Source organism: Eubalaena glacialis, chromosome 5 (genome assembly GCF_028564815.1).
Source record: "Eubalaena glacialis isolate mEubGla1 chromosome 5, mEubGla1.1.hap2.+ XY, whole genome shotgun sequence".
NCBI classification, from domain to species: domain Eukaryota; kingdom Metazoa; phylum Chordata; class Mammalia; order Artiodactyla; family Balaenidae; genus Eubalaena; species Eubalaena glacialis.
In genome coordinates this window covers 78,520,026-78,531,129 of record NC_083720.1, presented here as the reverse complement: position 1 = coordinate 78,531,129, position 11,104 = coordinate 78,520,026, and the positions used below count along the sequence as shown (strand labels likewise).

Sequence of the window (11,104 nt, the reverse complement as noted above, 5' to 3'; positions counted from 1 at the left end):
GTGAATCATACTTTTGGATAGATCAATGACTGAACAACTTTGAACAACTTTGTTTTTCCTGAAGCCAATTACTGTCTTTTTTATTTGCTTAGTTTTCTATGTACTTGTTGCACGTCAATCCCTAAACCTTACCCCTTTGATGTCAATCTCATCTCAATTACTGTAAGACACATTTCTTATTCTATCTACTTCCTCCTCTAGAACCTGCCTCCAGGGGCCTCTTGCTTGTTCCATTCTGGATTGGCTGAACTCTAGGACTGCTATACTGCTGCCTACTAATTCCTTTGCTTCTCTCTTGGGTTGGAATTCCTGTTTCCTGGGTCCTATTCTTCCTCTTTTTGGTCTACTTTCCTGTTGTGATGTCTGTCTAATATTTCAAAGATTTACTTATTCACCAAATATTTATTGAGCTTATGTCAGGCACAGTGCTAGAAACTAGGGTTAGAGAAGTAAGAGAAATAGAAAATGTCACTGCCTATAGGCTCGTGATGTCCAGCTCTGTAACAACACAATGGCCAATGTGATGTGAGTTCGGGGCAGGTGCCTAATCACTTACAAACTGAATAACTGTCTTTGTTACAGATGCCATCATGGAGAAGATGGCAAGAGACAAAAATTTATTGAGTCCACTGTGTCCTAAGTTCTTTATGTACATTTTCTCATTTAATACTCCCAAGATTCTATTATTATAATACCCATTTTATAGGGGGAAGGCAAAAGTAGAAGCTCTGAGATTCAGAGCTTATTAAGTAACTTGCAGAACAAGTATTTGACTGCAAAACTCTTTATAGCCATGTTATACTAAGAAATGAATGCATGCAAAACCAGAAATCAAGGTTTAATTCCTTCTTAACCAAAGAGCCATTTTGTTTATGCATACTGGTGGTTTGTTTTTTTTCTGTGGACCATACTTTTAGGTAAGCTAAGGTTCCGACTCCGTAGGAATCCATTTATTCATTTAACAAATATTTGTTGAGCAGTACTCTTCTAGGTGCTGGAAATATGGCATGAACCAAAAAAGAATCACTCCCCTTTAGGAACTGACATGAGGGTGTCATAAATAAATTTTTTTTAAAAGTCAAGTTGAGATAAACCCTATGGGGGAGGGAAAATAAGGTAGGCTAAGGAGAATAGAAAGGAGGGGCACTATGGTTTTAGGATGGTCAGGGAAGGCACTTCTGATATGGGGACATGTGAGCTACAACAGAAGGAAGGGAAGGAGGGAGCTCCATAGATATGTAAGCAGAGGGAAAGGCAAGCGCAAAGGCACTAGGGTGGGAACAGGGAGCCCGGTGGGGCTGGGGAAGAGTGAGTCAGGGGAGAGCAGTAAGAGACCAGCAGGGGCCTTGGCGGCCATAGTAAGAACTTTGGTTTCCTCCTAAGACAACGGAGGTGGGAAGATACTTGAGGGTTTTTGACATGATCCCCAGAAGACTCGGAAGTTTCATAGGCTACTCACTGCCCACCTCTGGCTCCCCTTACTTAACAAAACTCACAAGAACTGTCTACACTCTCTGTCACCACTTTCTCGCCTCATTCCTTCAACCAGACCATTTGGGCTCTGGAACCCATCACTTCTCTGAAAAAGATCTTATCAGGGTCGTCAGTGACTACAATCTCGCCAAAGCTCATGACAATGCTCAGTCCTCCTAATTCCCAACCTTGCAGCAGCAACCCCAGACTCTAGCTTGGTTTTCTTCCTCCTTCACTGGCTTGTTCCTTGTTCTCCATATCTGTCAGAGTTCTGCACATAGTAGTGTCCCAGGGCTCTGACCTCTGACCCATGCGGTACTCTTCCCCTGGGCTTTGGGTCAGCATACCATTGATATGCTGATGACTTCTGCATTTATATCTCTAGCTCCAAATTTGTAATTCCAACTGCCTTGTCCACATGTCCACGGAGGTCTAATAGGCATCCTCTCCAAACGTTCTTCATCACAGAAATGGCATCACCACACATCCACCTGTTCAGGACAAAATCCCAGGAAGCATCCTTGATTCTTCTCTTCACTCCAATTGGTTCTGCCTCCAAAAGTCATCCTGAATCTGACCACATCTCACCAGTCCCCTGTTAGCCACCAGTTCAAGCTGCCACCATCCCTTGCCTGGATTTCTGTAAAAGCCACCGAATTTCTCCCCCCGCCTCCACTCTTACCTATCCCCTCCATTCTTCATCCAATCTCTTAAGACGTAAGTCATATCAGGGCCATGCCCCTGCTTAAAATCCTCCACTGGCTTCCCACTGCAACAGGAACAAATCCAAACCCCTTATCATGGCCTACATGACCACACATGTTGATGACCCTGTGGTTCCATCACCCTCCCCGTTCCCCCTCCCTCACCTAGGGCTCCATCTGAACACACTGAGTTGGTTCCTGCCTCTAGTTTTCCGCACTCGCTTTTCCTCGAGACTGGAATACTTGTCCCCAGGGTCTTCACCAGGCTTCCTTCTCATCCTTCAGCTTTCAGCTTAACTACCTCTGAAAGGCCTTTCCTGACCTCCCAAAGGAAAGTCTTCTCCTCCCCCCTCCCAACTCTCTAGCACTTAATTTTCGAAGTTATTGTATTCACTTGTTTTGGAGTTCCCTTTGTTACCTCTCCCCCAACACCTACACTGGAAAGCTTCCAGACAGCAGGGACGCCTTTAAGTTCAGCCCCAAACACTGCTTGGTACAGAGCAGATGCTGAAGAAACTGAGGTTGACTGAGAGCCCACAAGCTTATCCAGGGCTCTTACAAGGTTCTTGTTTGCTGCAGGGAGAGGTGGCCCTCTAATTGCTTACTCTCATCCTCAGCGGGGTGAGGAGATGGGGGGCTAGCCACCACCCCTCCTCTGCCTTCCCCTCCCCCCCCCCACGCGTCCTTTCCTGCCCCTCCCCCCTCCTCCTACCTGCTCCGTTCTTACCCGCCCCTCCTTCACCCCACCCTGTCGCGTGTCCGACCCGAGGGCGCTGTCCGTGTCGCGCGGGCGCTGGAGCGCAGGGACCCGACCGCCGGCCGCGGAGGATGGCGCTCGAGGCACTGCGCTTGGGGCTGTTGCTCCTGGTCTGCTGGGACTCGGCAGGTAACGCTCACCTGTGGGCCTGCTCCGCGGAGGACCGGCCGAGGAGTTACCGAGAGGGGGTCTCGCTGGCGACTGCCCCTCCCCGGGTCCGGGCGGCCTTGGCGCCCCTCCGCGCACCCGTTACTGGCGGTTCCAGGCCCGCCCAGCGGTTGTCTAGGGACACGAACTTGGGGGTGTGCGGGGCTGGCGTTGTGAAGCCAGCAACCCTCTTTAGTTCTTGCTTGGGCTTCGTTCCCAGCATCTTCTTAGTGACCCTGCTGTGTGCTCTTTCTCCCTTAAAACAGATTTCCTGGAGCCCAAGGTCGGGAGTTGGGTTTTTATGTACCAGGGGCCCTACAGAACCTCAGCAGGAGATGTACCGAAATCAGGAATTGTGAATGCCATGTGCACCGGGCACTCTGGGGCTCGTGAGAAAGGGACCTTAGTCCAGCCAGACTTGATGTCCACTTAAAATGGAGTTAAAGTGGTAACACCTAATGTCAAATTTTGCATTTATTACCTTGAGCCACAGAGGAAAAGAACATCGTGAATTATTGAGTTTCTTCTCTAACTTTTATTCGGTAGCTCCAAAGTTTCCCAAGCAGTCCTATTAGCGTGGTCAGTTACGGAACCGGTACCAAATGTCCTCTGTGTGCCTGCTAGGAGAGGTGCCAGAACACAACTGAACACACTTCTTAGGGGGGTTCAAAGAAGCTAGGCATCGGAGGGAAAGGGAGACACGTGGCTTGTATAAATCACAAGCTGAATTTTAAAAAACCCTTGTGAACAAGAATTGACCTTAATTAACCCCATGCTTTAAAGTGTCTGTTTCCTTCTTGCAGCCTCTTTGAACACTCAATTTGCTCACCCTTCAGAATACAGAACAGTAAGTAGGAAACCACTTGTATTGTTTCTACTGATACAGCGAAGCCCTCAACAGTTTGGGTTGGGGGCTGGTTTTCAGGTCTGACCTGCCACTTTCGAAACAGTGGACTGCTTCTTTAGAAACCAGATTCTCAGGCAGGCTTTTTGATACGGATCACAATGTAAAATTTGGTTGACAATAGCTCAGGCCTTGAAGGCCTCAGGGCTTTGTTCCCCTAATAGTTACACCTTGTAGTAGACATTTTATGTATATTATCAAATTAAATTCTGTGGAAGCAAGCGAAGGCCAACCAAATGAGAACAAGCAAAAGCTAGTTATTCAGAGCTTGATGAAGCAAGTGAATCAGGCATATCACCTGCCTTTTCACCGAGACTCAAAGGCAGAGGAGTGGGAAAGCTTTAAAGTGGGAAAAAGGGAAGGCATCAGGTGTGCCCTGATCAAGGCTGTTGGCATGGGGAGGCTGTAAGTGGGTAACTAAAGGCAGGAATCCTATGTGATTGGTTAGGAGGGCATATTGGCTTTCTCTGATTGGTCCTAAGTTGGAAGCAGGAACAAAAATTTAGGGAAACTATCAGTTATTAATCAAGTCCTGGCCAATTTGGCCAATTGTTACAGAGCTTACTGTTTGGCTTATTGGACTGTCACTAGAGATAACTATCTGACTTCTGACAAGTCTAAGTTATAGCAGGTTGGCTTCTTGGGTTGGTTATTCTAAGTAATGGGTTGGTTTCCTGGGCAAGTTGCTACAGGTTATGGGTCAGAGTTCTATTTTAACATGTGGTCTGACACTGTCCATTTGTATATGCAGTCTCTCAATTCTCACAATGACCTTGTAAGATAGATAGATATTATTATTTTACATATGGGGATATTGACCTCCGTGGGTTAGGTAACTTTGAGTATTCAATTCAGTGTAGACCTTTTCCAGGAAACCTTCCCACCCTGTTTTCTTCCTCCAAAGCAGACATAAATGCACTTTCTCTGTGCTTCCATTCAAACTATACTGCATCATCATCATCACCATGCTAGTGTAGGGAGGAAAAAAATCTTTCCTCTACCCTTCTAAGTTCTTAGCTGGGGCCCCTATAACAAAGGACAGGTTAACAAGAGAAAAATAAACAAACGTTTATTAACATGTGCATTGTGCATACACATGGGAGCACTCAAGAGATGAGTAACTCAAAGAGGTGGCTTAGAAATCTGCCTTATATAGCATCTTTACCAGAGAGCAATAAGTTTGTAGATAAATGACAGGACAAAGGAAAATGGTTTTAGGCTTCCAAAGGTGGCAAACAGTGGGAAGATAAATAGTGGGAGGGAACTAATGGAGTAAGGTTTGTTTGCAGATTCCTCAGGTCCCATCTCTGGGCTGGTAAGAGTCCAGAGTCATGTCCACTAAAGGAGAATTTATATCCTGCCTTTAGGCAGAAAAGGGGAAGAGAGAGAGAGCTGCATATTAACTGCCTTTAGCTCAAAATAATTTTTGTCATAGAGCCATATTTTGGGGGTGACATATTCTGATTTTCTTCAACACTAAATGTTTAGATACCATTTACTATGTGCCAAGCACTGTTCTAAATTCTTTATATAGAATAAGTCATTTAATTTTCTCTTTGTTTTTTTGGCCACGCAGCAAGGCTTGTGGGATCTTAGTTCCCCAACCAGGGATTGAACCCAGGCCCTTGGCAGTGAAAGTGTGGAGTTCTAACCACTGGACCACCAGGGAATTCCCTCATTTAACTTTTTATAGCACTATGAAGTAGGTACCGTTATTATCTCCTTGGTCAAGGTCACATGGAAATGGTGCAACTATGGGTCCAACCCAGGCATTCTGACTCCAGATTGGTGCTCTTCACTAGCCCATCAGAGCACTGAATTGTAATTGCCTGTCTTCCCCTAGTAGGCGGTATACTCCTGTGGTCATGGATGATGTCTTATTTGTTATTTGATACCCAGTCTTCAGCACTTAATGGGTGCCCAATATTACTTTTGATCAGATGACTCAGTTTTCTTGGGTTTGATTTTCTTTCAGAAAATGGGGGATAATAACAGTAAAAACTCAATCAGGCATCCTCCACTTCAGCAGACTCACATACGACCCTCTCCTTTCTCTCTGAACGATTCCCACAGCAGATCGATTACTCACTGGTTATAGACAGGTTACCTTCTTGCTTAACTACTCTCCTGTATGCCAGTAAAGCTTATTTTCCATCAGTGGTGTTATGTGCTGACCAAGACTCAGGTGTGTGTGTTCACAAGCCTATTATGCCAGTTGCCAGTCCTATTTTAATTAAAAATGTAAAGACAGCATAAACATGAGTGTAAAGAAATAAAGCTGTTTATATGAGAAATGTGTCAAATGCTTTTGAAAGACTTGCTGAAAGACAAAATGCTAAAAACAAATTGAACTAGGTGTAGGTAAAACAACTGAAAATAATTGGGGAATTATTTTTTAAAATTGTATATTACCTTGCTGTGCAGTGTCTATAAAGTCTCACCATATTTAAAAAGGGGCAGTTTTACCCCCCAGCAGACATTTAGACTGTCATTTTGATTGTCATGACCAGGGAGTTGTCACTGGCATCTAGTGGATAGAGAACAGAGATGCTACTAAACATCCTACAGTGCACAGCCTCACACAGCAAAGAATTATCTGGTCCAAAATATGAATGGGGTTGAGAAATTCCATTTTAAAGAAATCAAAACAAGAAATCATAGGTGATTTATTGTGGGTATGATTTTTGCAGTGTTAGTACACAAAACTCTAGTTGAAACATTCATAGGAAAAGTCTTATGTCTTGTGTCAGGTAGGATTAGATTCAGCTGCAAGAAACAACGACTCAAAATAACAGCTCACAGAGCTGCCATCTTAGGATGTGGCCTTTGTCTTCCTGGTCTGTAAGATAAAAAGTAGAGCTCCATGCACCCAGGAGCAGGATGGAGGAATGGACAAAGGAGAAAAAAAATTGGGAGAAGCAGAGGACAGGTACCAACTTTCTTTTAAAGGAGATTCCCAAACGCTACTACACAATAATTCCACTGGTATCCCATCAGCCTGATCTTGATCATGTGGTCATACCTAGCTGCAAGGGAGGTTATCTTAGTGTAGGTAGCATTACAGCTGGCCATGTGCCCTGTCATTGCCTTACATCAAAAGAGTGGCAATTTTATTTTCATTTATGTTTTAAGATAAAATATTTAGGGTATGTTATATTTTTTGTTACTGTTAACGTGCTTTAATTGACTTTTTCATTTAAATGACCAAGAACAACTTGTCCCAATCTCATTGGATAAGAGGGCATCTACTCTCCTGTGGAAGCCCTGGAAGGCATCATCTTAGTGAGCCTGGAGCTGCAAGAAACACATCAGGCTCCGAAATGGAGATAGAGGGCTGAATGGAGGATGGAAAGGGTCAAAAAATTTCTTTACTTCAGAGTTTGGCCCAAGGCCAGCCCTGCTTAGCACTTTATAAATCCAGATAATGTCAGTAGAAATGTGTAATTCATTTATTAAGAGTGCTAAACAGTGTGACTTACTCTGAAGTGAGGAAAGGTAATCACTATTTACTAAAACACGCACACACAAAACAGAAATACAGCAGGCCATATATTTAACCTGTTATTAAAGTGGGACTCTGCACACCATGGTGTAACCACTGTGACCATTTCTAGTCCTGGCCCTGCTAGAGACTAGTGGCTATGCACAAGACATGTTACCTATCTGGCCTCAATTCCATGAAATCTGAGGGTTGAGTTCCATGACCCCATATCGGTTTCTTAGGGCTGCCGTAATAAAGCCGCAAACCGAGTATCTTACACAACAGAAATGGACTGTCTCACAGTTCTCAAGGCTAGAAGTCCAAACTCAAGGTGTTGGCAGGGTTGCTTCCTTCCGAGAGAGGAAGTTCTATTCCTCTCGCCTAGTATCTGGTAGCCTCAGGCATTCCTTGGCTTGTAAATGGCATTCTCTCCATGTCTTCACACGATCTTCCCTCTGTGTATGACTCTGTGTCCAAATTTTCCCTTTTTATAGGGACACCAGTCATATTGGATTAAGGTCAATTCTACTAACCTTAAGTTGATTACCTATATAAAGACCCTATTTCCATATATGGTCACATTCTGAGGTACTGGGGGTTAGGACTTTAACATATCTTTCTGGGTGGACACAGTAAAACCCATAACAACCCCTGAGATCTAATTCTGAACCTACTGCTTTCTTTAATGCTGTTGCTTCAATGCCAGTATCTTAAAAGTCCAGACAGGATTCCCGAGTGTGTCTGGGCATTATGCCCAGGGATTAGGTGGAATGTAACAGGACAGTCTCATGGAGGTGGTAGTGAAGAGCAAATTATGAAGCTGGAGGATAGTAAAGTAGGTTTGGTGACATGTCTTGGACTTTCATTTAAAAATCAGCCAGACAGAACCTTCCTCTGAGGTCCTTTTCTTACATAGCAGGTATTGACCCATTGCTTCAACACTGCATCTGATTTTTGCATTAGAAAAACTGTTTTGTGTGTGTGTGTGGAAAATAGAAATCTTTCTGTAGGCTGTTTCTAGGAAATCTAGGGAAGCTTGGGACTTTGTCCTCCCCTCAGCTATTTTGTGATGAGAACGTCTCAAGTTATTCTCCAATTTCTGTCTTCCTTTCTCTTTTCTAGCCAAACTGCAATCAGTATAAATTACCAGGATGTCCCAGGGACTTTAAGCCCGTGTGTGGAAGTGACATGTCCACGTATCCCAATGAGTGTACTCTGTGCATGAAAATCAGGTAACAATTTTACAGTATAAACTAGCCAAGTTTTCTTTAGTTCTTATCTTGCATTTTGATAACTTAGGAAGTTGTGACTCTTGGACATAAGAATCAAATGAGACATAAGTAGTTCTATTTTAAGACTGACATTTAAAAAGACACAGACTCCTTCAGTACATTTTCTAGGTCAAGGTTAGAGAATGAGGTGAGTGATTAATCAATTATAGACCAAATAATGAAGTGATGGTACTATCCAGGGATGGGTAGTTTCCCAAAATTAAGAATATATTTAGTAGTTAAACTCTGTGGAGTAGTAAATGTTCTATTAAATTCAGAGGGCATGTACAGGCGACCTACACAGCCTGCACTACTGGTCAGAACACAGATCTTAATAACTCTACCTGTTAGAATGCTCAGTAATAAGTGTATTGATATTATACCTGATGCCCTTCATGTAACATACCTGACCAGCTTAGGTGATCATGACTCCCCCTCCAGGTATGCTGCTTTGTATTTCAGGGGTCCATTCTCTGAACTCAGTCCTCAGGAAATTACTAGGTCTTCTCAGAGTGATTCTTTGGGGATAGTTCCTTGTGCCATTGGGTTAGGAAAAAAATGGCAGAGTTGGGCTTTCACCCTCATAATTTCCTAGATTTAGCTTTAAAAATGACTAATTAAGTGTCACCCTAGAAAGAATCTAATGTATAATGACGTGGGTCCTTTTAATACAAAGAGGGGGACAGTTTCAATATGGTAGGTAATAAATGTGTTTTTATGGTTGTTCATTTTGCAGGGAAGATGGTCATGATATTAAAATAATCCGAAGTGGACCATGCTGATGGAACAGTTCACAGAAGAGAAATTGGAGAAACCACCTTTAACTGCACACTAAATGAATTTCATCTTCCCTTTTTCTCTTTTCCTATGTTACTTAGCGTGAAATGTTAACCCACATTTTCTGAGATGAGGTATGGAAGAGAGCCATAGACTGTGACTAATAATTAAAACAAACAAAGATACTTGTTTCTTGGCTTTTGCCCCTTGAGTTAAGCTTATTGCCCAGATGACTTATGTGCTGCTTTATTTAGTTGGAATAAAATCAGCATCATATTCAATTACCTCTGTTCCCTGTTGAATATCCATTCTCACTGAGCAGCCTCATGTGGCTCTTTTCCTCTGAGGCAAAAGTGAATTTCACTAAGGGAGAAGTGGAGTCATTTTTTTAGAGGGCAAAGTTTATTCTCCTTCCCCATTTCCCTAAATCTTGGATATGTAATGTATGTGTAACTGGTACAGTGTTCTGTACAGAGCAAATAAGGTGAGATGAGACACTGGAGCTGACTTTAGCCTGAGCTGGTAGAGTCCAAGAATCATGCAGGTAAAAATACTTATAAGATTCCATAACTCCTTTCAAAACAGTGTTCCTTCAGGGTTAATGCAGGAATTTGCCTTTTCCCTTTTTTTAGAACACTGATTCTCAACCCTGGGTGATTTTCCCCCAGGGGACATTTGTGACTATGTCTGGAAGCATTTTTGGTGTCACAACTTGAAGGGTGGGTGCTCCTGACATAGAGTGGGTAGAAGCCAGGGATGCTGCCAAACACATCCAGCTCCCAACAACCAAGAAATTTTCAGTCCAAAATGTCAGTAGTGCTGAGATTGAGACATCCTGTCTTAGAGTTTGATGCAACATAAAGAACAGACATAGCAATAATAAAAGTGACCAAAGGTTAATTTAGAAAGATAGTGTTTTCCAGATAGAGGATTTTGAGTCAAGTCCTGGATTTAAATGCATTCTAGGGCCAGGAAACTGTGAGACATGAGGCAAGAGGTGGCTGGGAGAGTGTGTAGTGAAAAGAACATGGCTTTGGGGGATGGGCTAAACATGAATTTGAATTCTGATTCCAACACTTACTTGAGCTTCTGTTTTCTTATCTGGAAAAGGGGGATAGTGCTCTACCCATGGAGCTGCTGTGAGGAAACTGCTCAACACAGCACTTGGCACATGGAAACCACTGAAACAGTAGCTACTGTTACTTAAGTACCCCTCTTAGGGAGGAAGAAACTGAGGCCTGCAGAGGCAAACCAACTTGCCCAAGGTTATAGAATACATGCAAAACAGTCTGGACTAGAAGCCTTGTCTCCAAATTCCCAGACCTCTTCTTAAATGGAATAGAGGCAATGAAGTGGGAAGTTGTATAACATAAATGTGCCACAATTACATTATGTCCTGTAGTTATTTTTGGCTTAAAAGTTTTATAAAAGTGGTATATGATTTTCAGAAAGTTAAAAAAAATGCACAGAGGGCTTCCCTGGTGGTACAGTGGTTAAGACTCCGCCTGCCAATGCAGGGGACACGGGTTTGAGCCCTGGTCTGGGAAGATCCCACATGCCGTGGAGCAGCTAAGCCCACATGCCACAGCT

The 11,104-nt window shown here is 43.3% G+C and overlaps 1 protein-coding gene across 1 annotated transcript; it reads left to right on the top strand.

The window, feature by feature from the left end:
* The first annotated feature begins 3,005 nt into the window (after positions 1 to 3,005).
* On the top strand, positions 3,006 to 9,519 carry SPINK2 (serine peptidase inhibitor Kazal type 2). The gene is made up of 4 exons (XM_061191406.1): positions 3,006 to 3,063; positions 3,885 to 3,928; positions 8,589 to 8,698; positions 9,474 to 9,519. The coding sequence occupies exons 1-4, from the start codon at positions 3,006 to 3,008 to the stop codon at positions 9,517 to 9,519; spliced, it is 258 nt and encodes an 85-aa protein (XP_061047389.1).
* Positions 9,520 to 11,104: the final 1,585 nt, after the last annotated feature.